The sequence below is a fragment of the Colletotrichum navitas genome, assembly GCF_030913465.1.
Source record: "Colletotrichum navitas strain CBS 125086 chromosome Unknown LY79scaffold_70, whole genome shotgun sequence".
In the NCBI taxonomy this organism is placed as follows: Eukaryota; Fungi; Ascomycota; class Sordariomycetes; order Glomerellales; family Glomerellaceae; genus Colletotrichum; species Colletotrichum navitas.
In genome coordinates this window covers 114,847-132,109 of record NW_026850616.1, presented here as the reverse complement: position 1 = coordinate 132,109, position 17,263 = coordinate 114,847, and the positions used below count along the sequence as shown (strand labels likewise).

Here is a 17,263-nt window from a genome sequence, read left to right as displayed (position 1 = left end):
CTACAGCGTATCCTCTGTTCGGTAGATGGAATGTTGCATGTTGGCGTGCAAACGAAACCGCCCTCGGTCCCGAGAAAGTAGGGGGGGCATTTTGGAAACTGCCATTCTGTTTGTTCGGGCCAGACTCGACATGTCACTCGGAACTGAGTATTATCGGCTGTTGAACACCCCGTTGCCACCTCTCCAACCCCAAGATTCGCCCGGGGCTGACACAGTAAAAAAAAGCAGACTCAATGCTGAACATGCTCTGCGAGGACCTTAAGCGGGACGAACCGGAGCACGTGGCGGCGCAGGCGGGTGAGTTCTACGGCATGGTGGTGCGGGCGAGGCCGGGGCGGCCGGGCGATACGCGGCGATGGCGGCCGAGAGGCTGGAGCGGTTTGCGGGGTACGACGACGACAGGACGGCGAGGACGAGAGACCTTTGGAGGAAACTGGGGAAAGTTGGAGGCGGCGTTGCGTGAGTGAGCAAGCTGCTTTAGAAACGAGCCAGGGTTAACATGTTCGCGTTCCTGATTCGGATAGAGGCAGGCGAGAGAGAGCCCGGCTATTCGACCAAGCCCCTCTCGTTCGCGGAAGATGCCCAAAGCGAATCCCGAGGTTCCATGAGGGGGGGAGGGAGGGGGGAGGGGGTTAGAGAGAGGGTGGAAACATGGACCGGTGCGTAATGGGGAAGACTCATCGGGAAGAAGGATCCCCCTCGGCGCGAGCTGGGCCTCTGGGACGGCTATACGGCACCGAGGCCAGGGTCGTCAGCATTTCCTCTCGAATGCGGTTTAGAGTTGCGGGAAGATGCAGCCACGGCAACATCCCGTCGGGTTGCGATTGGGGTCTTCTGAGAAGGACTGGGCGCTGAAGACATATATGATATCGGAACACGCTGGGTTGGGGGAGATGAGGCTCTGGTCGACAAGCCCATATCTGCATCGCCAAGACGTCTTGGCGTCTTGGTGTGAACGTCGGCTTCAGCTTCGAAGATTTCGAAACCATAAAACAACATAGTTGACATATCAGAGCAAGATGACTCGCATGATCAGTATTCGTTCACATATAGCCCAATTTCTTTGCCTTGGATACCTGGGGGGGCGGGGATGAAGGCATTTTGAGCCTGCGTCACCGCGCCATGGCGTATGAAACGATGTCGATCTGCGAAGAAGGATATTATGCCACGACAAGCTTTCAGTCCAGCGACGATGGCTTTGATTTTTGCGCAATTTGCATTAACAAGGCCTTTCTGTTACAACACATGAGTTTTCAGTAGCTTTGGTACTTGAGTGACTGAAGGATGCCAGCGTCTTCTGCTTATTAGGAATCGTAGCGCATCGAGTGACACTCGGGCGATATCACGGCGGTTTGGCCTGATAACTCACCACGTCAACTGCGACCCAGACTCCTACAAACTCGAATAAACAGATTCCGTCACCGTAGCTTCAAAAAGCAAAAGAGGAAGGAAAAAAAGTTGAACCATATGCGCATCCAGTGGATCGCCTCCGCAACCTGCGGCGCCGCCGCCAAGGGTGCAAGGGGATGGATGCACGTCGCCGTGATGCGGCGCGGTGTATGCGCGGGTGTTGACGAGCGGTGGCGTGTGCTTCTTTGGCTCGTGCAGGGCGGTTGTCACGCTCCCCGCGCATGGAGCAGCAGGGGGGCCGTCGTCGTGCCGTGTGCGACGTCTGCGGCGTCGACGAGGACCCGGAAGAGATGATGCTGCTGCTGCGGGCGTTTGACGACGCTTTCGCGGCCGAATTGGGCCGTCGCATTGGGCGGGAGCCATTCCAATAAGTGCAGCCGAGGGCTTGTGGAGGGGAACGGTTGGGGATGAACTAGGAGGTCGTAGGGCCACCTCGGAGAGAGTGTATGCCAAGGAGCGTTGTCACGTAGAATGAATCGCGTGTTTGCAATCATGTCTTGCCGTGAGCGTGCAGAACCAAACTAGCAGATAGGGAGAAAAGCAGGGTTCCGGACCGTCGATCTGTCGAGCTCGCGTTCTATTCTGAACCCCGAGACCTGGATATGCGGGACGGGACGGGCGTCTGCAGTGAGCAAGCAGAATCCTCTGGCCGGACGTGCAGTAATACCATTGCTGCCACATCCTGCATATCGTACGAGACCAAGGTCTCGGCCCAGTCTTACTACTTACCGGCCTGGTCCAGCATGGCTAGGGCGGGGATCGGGAGATGCCTGGAGAAGATGTGACCCAGTATGATGAGGGCGTCCTCCACTTATCTCTCCACCACGTAATGAGCTAACGGATGGTGTTGATGTCGGTCAGAGATTTCGTGTTGTTGGAGTGGGTAAAGCAAGTCTCGCCATGTTCAACCAGGCGTTTGTGTGTGTGTGTGTGTGTGTGTGTGTGTGTGTGTGTGTGTAAGAGAGTGAGAGAGTGAGATAGAGTGAGTGAGAGAGTGAGATAGAGTGAGAGAGTGAGGGAAGCATCTAGCGTGGCTTACAAGTTGGGCTCAGATGTTTCCCCACCAATTTCCCCCATACGGTCTCCATAGAAGGAAGCTTCTCTTCGCGGGGACGGACTCTGGGGTCCAAATGTGGTTTACTGCTAGCAGCGGAGACATAAACCACATCGTACGTGAGGGGGGCCTGGGGGTGGTAGACGGACGGGGGAACGACACGGGCCCACGAACAACCAGCACAATCATCATCGTTCCGGTTGGCGGACACGAAGAACAAGCTTTCTTCTACTAGGTGCGGAACCCCCCCCAAAAGTCATGGCCAGGTCCCAATGTCTTACCAATACAGGTTCTTTGTTGTGTCCACCGACGTCGAGCCGAAAGAAAAAAACGTGCGGTCCGATAAGCCTCCCCCCCACGGAATCAGCAGACCGGGGCCCATGACTCGATGCGGAGGCCCGCTCCCGTGGGAAGGACGACATGAAGGCCGCCCTCACGGAAGTTGGCCGAGAGGCAGTCGTTCCCGCGGGTCTGGTCCCATCGACTTAGTCGCGAGACGGCGAGCTGCGATGTCGACCGCTGACTGAGTCCGCGCGCTTTTCTCCTCTCCCTCTCTCTCTCTCTCTCTCTCTCCATCTTCCCTTCTCCATCTCTCTCTCCATCCCCCACCCCCATCTTTCTTGCGTAGCCAAGCTCAAACAAGCACTTTTGATTTGGGGCCATCCGGGGTTCCTCACAGATGCGTACGTGCACGCACCGAGTTACGGATACGGGACATGGGTCACCGGCAGATGTGGAGCGCGCCTGGTTTTCCTCCCGTTTCCTCTCCCCATATCCATCCTCCTTTGTGGTCAGCAGACTTGTCTCCCTACCCTAGTCGACGAGTCATAACGAAGGCATTCCGCAAACGAACTTGGGGAAGGGAAGGGGGTCGCCATCACACCGTAAACTCTGCGGAGAAAGGCTGATCTGTGCGTTTCGTCTCCAAGTCCCCCCTCTGTTGCTTTACATGATGCCAGGGAAGAGGAGATAGCCAAGCATACCGCCAACGATTGCAGATGCATGCATGCATACTGTACATGCATGCACTTAAACACACATACACTGCCGTCGCGACCGACTTGGCTTCCTCGGCGCCTCTTGGCTGGGTACCTTGGCACGGCCCGGTAGGTCCACCACGTCACTTTTCAATGGCCGATAGCCTTTGTTTGTTCGAACTCTTGGTCTAATCCAGTGACGCCGAACGGTTCCACGCAGGCGCGCCGGCGTGGAAACAAGCTTTAGGGCAATCTCTTGGCTTTGCCACCCTCAACACTCAACGTCGCCGGTGTAAGCGCCGCCGGTGGCCTTTCGCGGTTCGGCCTGGTGCATAGGACAAAAGCGAGGCGTAGAAACCGAGCTTGCTGCGTTGGATGTTCCGCGGGTGTGTTACGCCACGGAATCTTGCCGCTGCAGATCTTCTGGCCGCGCCTTGGAGGACCCGGGCACGGAAGGGAGGGGGGAAGGGAGGGAGTGTTATGGTTCACGGTGCCGGTGCCGGTGCCGGTGCACCATTAGTACGGAAGCGTAGGGCGTGCCCGGGTCTTCTCAAGCGCAGCTATGCCATGCGTGCCATGCGTGCCCTCGTGCCGCGAATCTTCATCTCAATAACGCAGCGCAGGTCATCCCACTTATCCGGCCGCGCAGGCGGAACGGCTCTGAAGTTTGGGACCCGTGTCACCGCCCATTTCCGTTGCTTCGAATTCTCGGCGTTCATCTTGGCCCTTCTTCGTATCGACGGGTACAGACACATGCATCATATTTGAGTTATCCGGACACGGCCGGAACAACCCCCCCTTCTCTTTTCTCCTGCCCTTTTCAGTAATACCGAAGCGCGCAGGAAGATGATATCTTTGCACACTAAAGTGGGTGAAGCAACGCTATGCAATGCAGTCATACCATACGGAATGGACGCGCGGGAATACCAGCGAGCGTTGAGAAGCAACACGGAGGGTGTCACCGACCGTATGAACCGGTGAGGTGGACGGGAACACGACGGAGCCCAACTGACCGTTCACTTCGAATCCAGGCCCCCCCTACTCACCTCCCCTCTGCCCCAAGTCCATACACCATTGCGGTCTTGACCGGATTTGGTCAAGTTGCCGCCCACTCCATGACCCTGTCGACCGCCTCCGTCTCTCCGCACGAGTCTCCATGTTCATCCCCATACCACCATCTCCAGCCATCCTTGACAAGCTTCGTAACCGGGGTTCGATCCGTCGTCCATTCCTTTCCCCTCAATGGGTTTCCAACGACGTCCTTCCATCCCGGCAAACTCAACAACCTTCTCTACCCATGGGATTGTCGTCGCATTGGCTGCCGGCTGTCATCTTTGGCAGCGGGGGATGGGATGGGGCCCGTGGAGTTGGGAGTCAGGAGTTGGGGTCGGGGAGGGTGTTTGCTTCTCCCAAACCCCGGACCTGAATCTTTATTAAAACGTCTCGTTCCTCACCTTCCAATCTGCAGTTGTTTTTTGTTGTTCGACCGTTGTGTTCATCCCTCCAAGTCCTCGCCTACTCTCCATCTCTTGCTACCCCCCCCCCCCCCCCCCCCTCCTTCAGCAGCTCGCTACCGAACACTTTCCCCCTTCGTGCGAGCGTACTGCATCCGTCAACATGGCAGGTGGCGTCAAGAAGCCCGTCAACATCTTCAAGCTCGGAGACCTTGGCGAGCCCAAGGGCGTCTTCAACTGGCGGCTATGGTTTGCTGTCGTCTCCTTCGGCCTCATGGGCGCGGCCCGTGGTGTCGATGAGGGCCTCATCTCTGGCGCCTTCGCCTCCAAGGATTTCCAAAGGTTCATCCACTACGAAACCTACAGCGCAGCCGAGCGCACCAACATCAAGGCCAACGTCTCCGCCATGGTACAGCTGGGTTGCGTCGGCGGCGCTTTCATGTAAGCTTCGTCCCTTGTGCTCGCACCACGCTCCGCCCCTCTCCCGCCGTTCTCTCTGACCGCGCGTGCTTCAGTGCTTTCCTCATCTGCGACAAGATCGGCCGCATCTGGGCCACTCGCCAGCTTTGCGTCCTCTGGGTCCTCGGCATCGCCATCTTCATGGGCAACAACGGAAGCCTCGGCGCCGTCTACGCCGGCCGTCTCATCGCCGGCCTCGGCATCGGTCAGACCGCCGTCGTCGCTCCCGTGTACCTCGCCGAGATCGCCCCGGCTTCCGTCCGCGGTCTTTGCACCTGCGTCTTCAGCGGCTTCGTCTACCTCGGCATTGTCCTCGCCTACTTCACCAACTACGGCTGCCAGATCCACCTCGGCGATAACACCCACAACCGCTGGCTCGTACCTACCTCGCTGCACATCATCTTCGCCGGCGTCATCTTCATCCTGACCTTCTTCCAGTACGAGTCTCCTCGCTTCCTCGTCAAGCAGGGCAAGATCGAGCAGGCCACCGATGTCATGGCTCACCTTCGCAATCTCCCCGTCGACCACGAGTACGTCGTCCGCGAGATCTACAACATCCAGGCTGCCCACCACGAGGAGCTCGAGGCCACCAAGGGCAGCAGCTGGTACGGAAAAGTCAAGGAGCTGCTCTTCATCCCCAGCAACTTGTACCGCCTCTACCTCGCCCTCATGGTGCAGCTCCTCGCCCAGTGGTCCGGCGCTGGTTCCATCACCCTTTATGCCCCTGATCTGTTCAAGATTCTCGGCGTCCGTGGCTCGGCCACCTCGCTTCTCGTCACCGCTGTCTTCGGTATCGTCAAGCTCGTTTCCGCCGTTGTCTGCGCTCTGTTCCTTGTCGATGTCATCGGCCGCAAGCGTTCTCTCATCATTGGCATCTGCCTGCAAGCCTTGGCCATGATTTACGTGGCTTCCTTCCTGACCCACGTGCCCTTGCTCGGGGTCGACGAGTCCTTCGAGTTGCCGAAAAACTTGGTCCGTGTCAGCGAGGGCGCCATCGCCATGATCTACATCTCTGGTATCGGCTGGGCCCTCGGCTGGAACTCGATGTCGTACCTCCTCACTGCCGAGCTCTTCCCTCTCCGCGTCCGCGCCCTCGCTACCTCCTTCTCCATGACCCTTCACTTCGCCGCCCAGTACGGTAGCAGCCGTGCCGTGCCCAACATGCTGGCGTCCACCAGCGTTGGCGGCATCTCTCCTATGGGCACCTTCTGGTCCTTCGCCGCCATCACCGTCGTCGGCGGCATCTGGGTATTCGTCTTCGTGCCCGAGACGGCTGGTCGCTCTCTGGAGAGCATGGACCGTCTTTTCGAGCTGCCTTGGTACAAGATCGGCCTGTACGGTAATAGGGACGCCGAGGAGAGGGACGTTGTCTACAACGAGAAGCAGGAGACCGCCATCGCTGTCATGGGACACGTCGAGCATGCGGAGGAGAGAAAACCCGCCCAGGTTTAGGGTCGACGGGGCAAAGATGCTATAGGCATCTGACTGGTGAGAATGCTATATAATGAATGCAATATACCCAATAATGACTTGATTTCCAATCTCGCCTCCCTGATGCGCGTGCCTTTTGCGGCCATTACTCTGTTCTCATCAACATGCTGCAGCGACCAGTCTTGCTGAAGCTCTTATCCACAGCCCGGTTATCGACCCGAGAAAATGACAGTACCTACGTCTATTTCGTCCGTTCCACATACAATCTAAGCGTGCTCAGGTGTCAGGGAATCTGAATTTTGATACGACGTTGGTATCTGGTGTAGTTAATCGGCCAGAACCCCCACAAAAACGTTGCTTTCCTTGGGATCTCGGAGGACGGATACACACCTAGGTCTACAGAGTTACTTAACTCCCAAAGCCACCCACCCTAGTCGTGTTTGTAGGGAGGATGTTCAACTGGGGTGTACCTTGGGCAGAGTAGCTGACCGTTGTCGTCCTGTTCTACAGTCTGACTCGGGTGGTTGAAAACTGGAATGATACGGGGCCTATTGATCTGTTTTTCCTGGTTCGTCCAAACTTGCGGCGGGTACCCACAAAGCAGTAAAACCAAGTAAATCTCAAATTTGCGGGGAGCAGCATCTTGGGGCCGAGAGTTCGGATAGTTTATGTCACGATATATAAGCCACTATTCCTGCCTACGTAACTAACGGTATTGTTTTGTTACGTAACAGTTTAGATGGTGGCCCTTCCATCCTCTGACCTTGAAAACGGCCGAAAATGGTACGCGTCTGTCTCCAAGTGGTATATTTACCATGCTCTATGCAACTGTTAGCTATTAGTTGTTCAATAATCTGTAGAATCACACGGGGAGATCTTGTGTTAACAAGAACGATGGTTTAGGAATGAGACATAGTAGGTGTGCCATGGCGCTGAAAGACTTGTCAGGAAGTTCTGCAATGTGTGTCTTTCCCACGCCCGAAGGGCAAAACGTACGAGACAGCACAAAAGTGCCATACTGAAAGCATAACACCACATTTATATTGGAGTTAAGCCGCGGCGGTTCTAGTCGCCCTTGCGCATCCCGGATGAACAGAGCGCGGCGCCTGACCACATCATCGTTGACAAACTGCGCAGGTTTGCGACCGTTTTTCGCCTGCTAAATGAGTATCTCATCTGCATGAAGTGCCCCGTTGCTCAAACTAAGGGACTTATATACTATATTGAACTATGGGTGTAAAAGACAGAAGCTACCGCAGAGTGCTCCACCGACAGAAGATCGTCGTTACGGGCAGAGGATGGAGGAGTCTGCAATCACGTGCCTCCTCCGGCCTCGGAGCTGGCCCGGCCTCCGTAGATACTGCGCAGTCCAACAGAAATACTAGCTAATAGAGGCAAAGGGGGAAAGGGGGGGGGAGGCTTAAGCAACTTCTGCCCACATCCTGTCTGAGCCTCGTAGTGGCAGCTACTCACCACTCCAAGAAGCCTTTAGTTGGAAAATGGCATGCCGTGCTCAAGGTCATCACACATGCTGATATGCCGGACCTTTGTGTGGTCCTTCCCCGTCAAGATGGGAATACTGAAGCTGCCTGGTCCAGCGAGGGAAAATTAACATGCCGGCGTCGTAGTTGGGAACTGCCATCGCTCCGCCGCGCGGTTGGTTAGAGAGAACAGCAGACGGTTTGTGACTCAGTAAACGACCAGTTTGAGATTGTCGGTGCCAACTCAACACATTTCGGCATCATCAGCTCTCCTTTGCAAGTCGCCAGTTGGAAGTTAGGGGAAAGAAAAATATCGTCCGTCGTTCGGTTCTTGTTGACCTCGACGTACGCCGGTGTTCCGGCACGTCTCCACGACTTTGATTTAGACTGAGACGGGGTCAGGGGGGGCGGGGATCCGTCTACCGTGCACTCAATGTTCTGTGTGTGAGGCGTTTGCGCGTCTTCAGCCAGGACGGCAATCTGGATGGCCGAATCTTTGAAATGCGCTCCGGCATCCTTCCGGTCTCAAATGGCCTCATCATTCGAGGCCCAGCCACTGATGGAAGACTCCCACAGCTTTTGTCGAGGAATTTACATAAAGGCAGCATTTTTCAATGCATTGGGTGTACCAGCTCTTCGCGCGTGGAATAACAGAAAGGCCGCCCACTATCTCTCGTTCTCCTGCCAAAGAACCCTTGTATGAGACAACTTTTTAGGTGGATTTCGAGTGGCGGACCAAAAACCGCATCTCTTAGGATGAATAGATACCTTTTGGGTGTAAGCGTCCTTTGGATTAAACAAATATCCTTCAGACGAAACAAATCTATCTGAGACCAAATAGACAGTCTTTGGGTGGAATAACTGGCCACAGGCGGTTCTCAAAAGCAGCAAACGAGCCGTGTTGTTGTACAAGATAGACAAATACCGGTCGATAGATCAACGCAGGACGAGACGGATATTGACCGCTAAGCTTGACTTGATATCCTTTTGTTTCTGTTAATTTCAACTGAGCCTATAGAAGTAAATTCGGACGACAATGATAGCGTTGTGGCCAGCCGAAGACATTGAGTTAAGACCTAATTAGAACTTGAATGCTGAGGACATGGGGAGTATGATTCTGATGTACTACCCGACCTACGACCCCGAGGCAAAATTCAACTCCATTGGCCACCGCCAGTGCCGTGGAGTCTTTCACCCTGCCACCTATGAAGGCGGGGAGCTTACCCCAGGCGCAGAATGTTTCCATGAGATGTGGAAGAACTGCAAACTCCCACTCTGGGTCCTGCACCCTGGCATCTACACCAATTGCGGGCAACTGAGTAGCTGGCGGCATAGATTCTCGCAGGTTATCGTCCCATGCATCCTTGGACTCATCCAGCGCAAGCGGCAATGCACACACGCCTTCGTCTACCCGACGACACCATTACTTTCCCGTACGATAACGGAGACAATGATTGCAACAAGAGCAATACCGAAGCCGCAAAGCTGTTGTAATGTGATCTTGAGGAAAATTCTTGTCAAAGCAGTCAATAGTGGATAATTCCTGTCGCCTGTTTTGACATGACGACTCAAGCGTGAGTCCGAGAAGATCCCGTGTACCGCCCATCACAACATTGTATGTAGGCGAGAGCGCGGTGAATATCCGAAATTGACTGGGCACAACATCGGAACATAATATTGTCGAATACTAATGTCCAGGCAAGGCAGGAAGTCTATAGAAACAGCAGAACGCAACCATAGAACCTCGATCAAGCGATTGCTGATGGCAACCGTCTCGTGAAAGTGGTCTCTAGATAAGCAAGTCTCCGTGGCCCAGGGAAAGCCGAGGAACTCATCAGGCGTATCTAGCACGCCGTCCGGCCGAGGATGAGAAATACACTGGTTGGCTGTTCAGTCCCTGTTAATAACAATCAAGCTCCAGGAATGGCCGACTGGAGACGAGGCGGCGGCTTTCTTCATTCCATTTCATGGCTGCGGATAGTTCCCGTCTCGAATCAGCTGCAGTATGAGCTTACGACGAGCCTTTACCTGTACCGAGAGACTATCAGCCCGGAAACCTCAGAGTCAGTGCTATTCAAATCCATGCGGTCGCAATACTCACAATGGTGGCGCAGCTCAGGCATTCAGGACAAACATTGTTACACGGGAGAGATAGCGGGTATCGGAGCGAATGTGTCCATTTTCGCCACTTGTCTTGCGGATCAATAAGGCCACCGTCCACCTATGATGATATGATAGTCGTGAGTTGATAGATTAATCCAAGAGGCCTATCTTGCGATACGAGCTCTGGCATGGGTTCTCTGTTGGGCGACTGCGTATAGTACATACTGAAATGGTATCTAGAAAAGCTTTCCGACGGCTGCTACTGTCATTTGTCAGGGTGCACGGAGGATGATCGTGCATCTATCTTCGATCTCTTGTAGAGCGCCGTTTATTCTTCGAGTCAGCGATGCCTCTTAGTGGCGATGAAGACCACTTCGTATCATATCGGCATTGTGATCTAGATTATGAGAACGGGACAAGAGATAGTTCGAGAGACTCGTTACGTTCAGGAGGTCGCACACAACGGAAGCAAACATCCACCCCATCAAGACATGTAGAGCAGGGTTTCTTATCCTTCTTCTGGGGGACACGGGGGCGGGTTTCCGTCAAATTCTCGCCCCCAAATCCTTCGAGCTGCCATCAAAATGATCATATGGTAGCATCCTAACGGCTCCTTCCCATGCGAACCCGCTAGGTGTGGTAAGCGACTGGGCCCTCCACAGTCAGATACAACATTGCAATCGCTAGGTGCAACTCCTGGCGCGGTAACAACTACAGCTTGCTCGAGAGCAAAGATGGCGTATTTTGCCTCTGGACATAGTAACATAACCAAAGAATCCTTGCAATAAAGACCTCAGTGCCCGCTAGTAAGTGTGGTAGGTCGTGGGAACAGGGTAGTAACTAAGGCGTAGCTGTGGCGCGTCATGACGAAGATAAGGGGCTGGCCTGTGTCGATTATCAAAAGTCCTAGACTACAGGCAGATTGCCAACTGAGATGATCATCTCGATACACGAGCCGGCAATGACGCACTTTCAGATAGAACTAGTCATTGTTGATTTCTGTATGGTCAGGCTGCGGGTCGTCCCCAACTTAACAATGCAATATAAAGATAAGGTGGGCGCCTGTCGGAAATCACCAGGTATGACAAAGAGAATATTGCGTACGGATATAATCGCAGGGAGAACATGGAAAAGGCTCCCAAACCGTTGATCGCAACTTCGGCCCCGACGTCCGTAGAGCCCGGGCTTGACCAAGCAGCCAGACAAGCCCTAGGAGCTTGGCGGGCATGCTGTCTGTGGGTGGCCCACGGCTAAGAGTTTGATGTTCTAGAAGTCTGGCACCCACTTGATATCGCATCGTCGGCGGACACTTTGGACGTTCTGGCCGACACTTGTTGCCATTTGCATTTGGGGCGCAATCTCGGGATGAGATTCACGGCGGGGGTCATGATCCACTCGTGACCCTCAGCCAGGGCCCAGCGCCATGGCCAGACTCTTCTTGTCTCTCTCTCCGGGAGGATCGAACATCATTAACCGCGGCTCGGGGACACTGTGGCTGATTAGGCCCCAGAGGAGGCTTTCTGAAGCATCCAGGCCGTCGGCTGAATCTCCAACTCCTCAGATTGGTCGTGATCATGGGATATACGAGCGATCCTCTGGAGACAGGCATTTGCGCGGAAGGGTTCATTTTCATTGTGTGTTAGGGATCAAAACACAATCGGAGTGATTGCCTTTTCCTGGTTAGACCGCAAGCCTCGGCCATCGTATTGCCCACAAGTGTGACGATCTGTGGATACCGAGAAACCCCGGCATCATATGGAAGAAACTCTTGGCAACTCCTTTGCCAGATTGTCTCAGTAGCGAATCGCGACCTGTGGCGTTTTTCTGGGAGGAAACCGCGGAAACCCACGGAGCCGTTCGTGAGAAATCAACTTTACTGGAGACTGGCCACCCCTTTGAAGGGGCGGACTATCAGCCAGACCCATGGGATGTCTATTGTGGCCAGGGACTGATGAATATGTATTCTAAGGTAGCTGGCCGCAAGCGCATAGCTCCACGCTCGCCCCGTCACGCACACATGTATCATAGTTCGGCAAGAAGCGAATGGATGGCGCTACAAGCCCAGCACCAGTGCAGCAAGCGTCGGTTTTCCCTCCGAGAGGGCCGCAGGAGGCTTATGATGGCGCCAAGCTGAGAGCTTTCTTTTCGCAGAATTGGTACCGAGCATGTGGCAATGCCTACCCAAACTTCAGACAGAGCAAGCACGTCGAACATTGCACAACTGAAGATCGGTCGGGATCTCAGGGTGCCCATGGCACCTGAGGGACGGATGGTTCGATGAACCGTGTCCGCCAGCAATGGATGCTAGACTTTGAAAGTTCGTGTCGAATCTAATCCATAAAAGCCCATCTAAGAGACGGACGGTCCGCTACCCCCCTTGTCGTCGAGGAGGAGCTGTGTGCATCGCTTGTGCTGGCTCAGAATCCTTTTCGGCGCCAGCGGTACCCTGGGCTATTGAAAGAGCTGCCACTTCACTGCACACCGACACGCTGATGATTTCGGATATGTCGTGATATAGGCCGTAATTGCGCAGTGGCAATTACGGATCCGCTTTTGTCATCACAGGATATGCTATCAGACTTGCCCACGAGTTCGAAGCGGCATCGTCCGGGGTCAGTGTTTGATTATTATGTGCTTGAGCAGGAATGATGGAATCTTCTCCCCCGCCAGGAAAACTTGCATAGGAATTCCTCTGGGGAAAAGCTCGACCGCCAGTCAGGTTTCACAGCAGAAAGCTTAGAAATAAGATCTGCCGATATCTTTAAGACATCTTGAGCCACCTCGCTGGATCACGAGAAACCCCCAGCTGGGAAACGTCGACAGCCAGTGTTCCTGTTCCAAGCCATCACCCGCCCGCAAGCCATGGGAATTGTTTGCTAAGGACTGTGGTGACCAGTCATATTGTGGTCGACGTTTGGTCCCATACCGAATCAATTATAAATTAATTACGCCGGGACGAGAGGACATCGTCCAATCAGATGTTCTTCGAGGGCGGGCTAGCGCCGCAAACATGGCGGATCCCGTCCGACACTCTCTCTTCTCTTTCTCGAGCGCTAAATCGTCACATCCGAAAGCGAGCCCCTGACGCACTGCAAGATTATCCTAATCACTGGGACCTGACGACCTCCTAAAGAGACGAACGAGGCGGGTCGGGCTCGCCTCGATCTCTCTGTCGACATGTGCCCACTTCTCTCGCCTGGTGTAATCAGTCCGCGGCGTCCCCTCACCTGTTTCATGACCAACAAGGGAAGACGGCGCCAGTCTCTAGGCCGCAGTGTTATCCTAGTTTAGGTATATGGGTCTATTCAAATCACGACGAGCACCATCATGGGCGAGCCTTCTGAGCATACGCCGTGGCCGGATTTATGCTTATCCCAAGAACCCTGGTCCTCATGCCATGGAATAACCTCTGGACAGCTTTCCACTCCTTGGTCGTTGAATCTGTTTCTTCCTGCGTACTTTGCGGTTCACCAAAGATCCCGAACCACGCACCTACAAGCGTAGATCATATAGACAGGGATAGAGAGCTTATCCGAAATGAATCATTTGGCACTTCTTTCTTTTCTTCCAACATCCCACCCTTGTCAACTCTTATCGAGCTCTGTTCCGTCAAACTGGATAGGCTGCATGCAACAAGGACTGTAGTCTGTGTGTACTGCATGGGGGCGACCAAAAGCTTGTACACTATATTCCTGTCAATTATGAAGCGTTTCGTCATCCGTTTCCCCTGTGAACGTCCTGGCAACGCGGTGGTGATCCGGAATTAGGGTGACTGCTGCGGGAATGTCCAACGGAGAGGGAGAATGACGTTTCCAACACGAGTTGGCCAAGATTCACACTCATATAAGAAGGCTGCACCAACCCGAACTCTTCGGACACTCTCTTCTCTCCCCCTCATCTTTAGCATCTTCCACTACAGTCACTCTTTACTGATCCAACTACTCACGTTCTTTAGCCCTGGTGGTTCATTCATTCGTTGCTACATACCTTTCAGCTTTACCAACTCCCAAGCGGCCCCCCCCCCCCCACCAAAACCGAACCACCACCTTTCCAACATGAAGTTCTCCGCCGTCATCGCCGCCGTCTCGGCCACCGCCGTCTTGGCCGCCCCCGGCGCCGAGTCCAGCCCCAACAACTTCGGCGCCGTCGAGAAGCGCGCCTCCTTCCCCATCCCAGCCTCCAAGGGCACCGTCACCTTCAAGGCCCCCCAGTCCGTCTCCGGCACCTTCGACGGCGGCCTCAAGACCTACGGCCGCGGCGTCAAGTGCACCGGCCAGGCCGAGGGCGGCAACAAGGACGCCGTCTTCATCCTCGAGAACGGCGCCACCCTCAAGAACGCCATCATCGGCGCCGACCAGATCGAGGGTGTCCACTGCATGGGCTCCTGCACCGTTGAGAACGTCTGGTGGACCGCAGTCTGCGAGGACGCCCTCACCCTGAAGGGCGACGGCAACGCCAGCGTCATTGGCGGGTAAGTTCACCGCTCCGATGCCTTCACCCAGCAACCGGCCCGTACTGACTGCGCCTATAGTGGTGCCCGCAGCGCCGAGGACAAGGTCATCCAGCACAACGGTCTCGGCACCGTCACCATCGACGGCTTCACCGCCGTCGACTTCGGCAAGCTGTACCGCTCCTGCGGCAACTGCAAGACCATGGGCGAGCGCAAGGTCGTCGTCAAGAACGTCAAGGCCTTCAACGGCAAGATGCTCACCGGCATCAACTCCAACAAGGGCGACACCTCCTCCATCACTGGTACCTGCGCCACCTCCGTCAAGGAGATCTGCAGCGAGTTCCAGGGCACCACCCCCGGCCACGAGCCCAAGAAGATCTCTACCGGCGCTTCTGCTTCTTGCAAGATCTCCGCCGTCGGGGCTTGTTAAGCGGCTCACTGAGCTTTCTCGTCGATTCAAGTCCCCTGTCTCGGCCGCCCTCGCCGCGCGCTGCCATGTGCGGTTATGTAACCCTTCTGTCTCCGGGAGACCGTGGGCGGGCTTCGTTTTTTCATTAGAGAACGGAGGAAAAGGAACTACAAACTCACTTCCTGTGGTGTTTAAGCTAATACACACCACTTGGCCTCTTGGCTGTTCACTGTATATATAGACATAGAAACCTGTTACAAAAGCAACAGCAAAGATTAAATAACACGCGACTGTATATTGCCTATGTCGAGAATTCAAAGGGGAAGAAGGGATGAACTCTACAGAAGATCTAGCAACAACAGCAGAAACCTTTAGGAAATTATGCTATCCGCTAATTACGTGACCTCCAGTAGTTAGTCTATGCCCTTCCTCTAGCTCCTCTACTTCCCTATTGACATAGCCCTCCTGGCAGTCGTTTTGAACTTGACAGGATTAATGAGCTGAGTTTTCTGACGTGTGAAGGATCACAGCAGAATTACAAAAGTAGACAGCAAACGAGTATAATATAACAGCAAAATAGTAAAAAGAAACAAGAAAGTAAGTGCAAGCAGAATATTCCAACTAAAACATAGGTATATATAAGCAAACAATTTATCCCTTAATTCTCTTCGGAAGATGTATTGGTATTAATAGTAGAGAGGTCTAACCTTTAGCCTTATACCCCTTACTCCTGTTTCCTCGCTATTGACACCTGGTACTAAAGCTGTAAGTGGGATATTTCGTAAGCTACTAACACGTATATGTGACATTTGTTTGCCTCGGAGCTGTCTTGTCGTCATTGCAAATAATTTACTTATTGCCAAGTTGAGATGTCGTAGCATCCTCGCAAACCTTAACAGGAATTAAGGCGATCTGTCATGCAGGTCATCCCAAGTACCTCCACCCGTTCTTGCTAGGTCTCCACCACATACCGCAAACTCTAACGCTAAGACGTTTGTCGACGGCTATCACGGCAACCCGAGCGGAAGCACGGCACCGTCGCGGCATTACGGCACAATCAACCGAGCCAAGCCGGGTCAGCCTGGAGACAGATATGGGCGGTGCACTGGCAGGATGAATCTATTCGCAGCGCAAAATACATTGAAGAAATGGAAAATATGAGCATTTGGACAATATCGGCCAAGGCAACCTGCAGGGGCTCTAGGAAAATTGTCTGGATACAACCGTCGGCCCCGAACAGTTCTTCACCAGAGTCTGGCTGGTTGGTTAACCGCCTAAAGAACGATTAATGGCAACCTGCTAATACTCAGCGACGTCTCCCGCATTAACAACAAAATCAGATGTGTTATCTGTATGCATCTAGTATGATTTGATAGATTTGCTCAACATGTTCTAGTTGCTATCCCAAGGCGCAAAAGAAAAAGAAGTTTAAGCCATCCCCTAGGGTAAGTAAAGGTGGGTAATAGGTGGAAGAGGGAAGGGTAGCATGGGCTTATGTAAGCCAGCCAGCTCGAAGCCAGGCGTAAACGGCTTGACCATTTCTCAACAGCGCCGCTGTGTTACAGCATCAGGACCACGCGAACCCGAGGTTAGACTCATGAAGCGCCGCATATAAGCTCCGGTCCATTGGGGTGTCCGCATAATGGAACCAACCTATACGAGACGTATCCCCAGCGGACGGCCGTCTGATGGCCTCGGCTAGTGCGATATACAAGGGCTTTGTCATTCTTTGACTTTGTAATTTGGCAATTCCAGACCAGTATGCGAGAAACCGGCTGATCACTGGCTTTCAAGACAAATGTCTGGGCGTCAGGACTATTACCCCCATATCCTAATGCCCCTCCGCAGCAAAACCTTGCTTCAGTCATGGAGGTGCTTCGCGGCAGCGCAACCATGCAGCCTGACCGCGTGTCTGCGTTAAAGCTGTTTGAACCGGAACGTCACTATTCTGCAATCAGCCCAGTATGGCCACGACTCTCCAGTAAGGATGCAGTTACACAATCCGTGAGTTGTGCGTAGTCGATATGAAGCGCAA

The 17,263-nt window shown here is 54.0% G+C and overlaps 3 protein-coding genes across 3 annotated transcripts; all 3 read left to right on the top strand.

Annotated features, from left to right (window-relative positions):
• The first annotated feature begins 4,989 nt into the window (after window positions 1-4,989).
• On the top strand, window positions 4,990-6,888 carry LY79DRAFT_706251 (general substrate transporter). The gene is made up of 2 exons (XM_060565021.1): window positions 4,990-5,336; window positions 5,411-6,888. The coding sequence occupies exons 1-2, from the start codon at window positions 5,059-5,061 to the stop codon at window positions 6,804-6,806; spliced, it is 1,674 nt and encodes a 557-aa protein (XP_060410314.1). The 5' UTR covers window positions 4,990-5,058; the 3' UTR covers window positions 6,807-6,888.
• A 2,489-nt stretch (window positions 6,889-9,377) lies between these two features.
• On the top strand, window positions 9,378-9,760 carry LY79DRAFT_593053 (uncharacterized protein; the record flags this gene model as incomplete). The annotated part of the gene is made up of 2 exons (XM_060561507.1): window positions 9,378-9,585; window positions 9,651-9,760. The coding sequence occupies 2 exons, from the start codon at window positions 9,378-9,380 to the stop codon at window positions 9,758-9,760; spliced, it is 318 nt and encodes a 105-aa protein (XP_060410313.1).
• Window positions 9,761-14,404: 4,644 nt separating this feature from the next.
• On the top strand, window positions 14,405-15,593 carry LY79DRAFT_614186 (pectate lyase). The gene is made up of 2 exons (XM_060561974.1): window positions 14,405-14,840; window positions 14,901-15,593. Exons 1-2 carry the CDS (start codon window positions 14,425-14,427, stop codon window positions 15,247-15,249), a joined length of 765 nt encoding a protein of 254 aa, XP_060410312.1. The 5' UTR covers window positions 14,405-14,424; the 3' UTR covers window positions 15,250-15,593.
• The last annotated feature ends 1,670 nt before the right edge of the window (window positions 15,594-17,263 follow it).

Bases quoted from the DNA above. Each gene is read 5' to 3' on its own strand.
- LY79DRAFT_706251 (XM_060565021.1), top strand. From the start codon at position 5,059: ATGGCAGGTGGCGTCAAGAAGCCCGTCAACATCTTCAAGCTCGGAGAC. The intron at 5,337-5,410 runs GTAAGCTTCGTC...CGCGTGCTTCAG, and splicing joins TGCGTCGGCGGCGCTTTCAT to TGCTTTCCTCATCTGCGACA.
- LY79DRAFT_614186 (XM_060561974.1), top strand. From the start codon at position 14,425: ATGAAGTTCTCCGCCGTCATCGCCGCCGTCTCGGCCACCGCCGTCTTG. The intron at 14,841-14,900 runs GTAAGTTCACCG...CTGCGCCTATAG, and splicing joins AACGCCAGCGTCATTGGCGG to TGGTGCCCGCAGCGCCGAGG.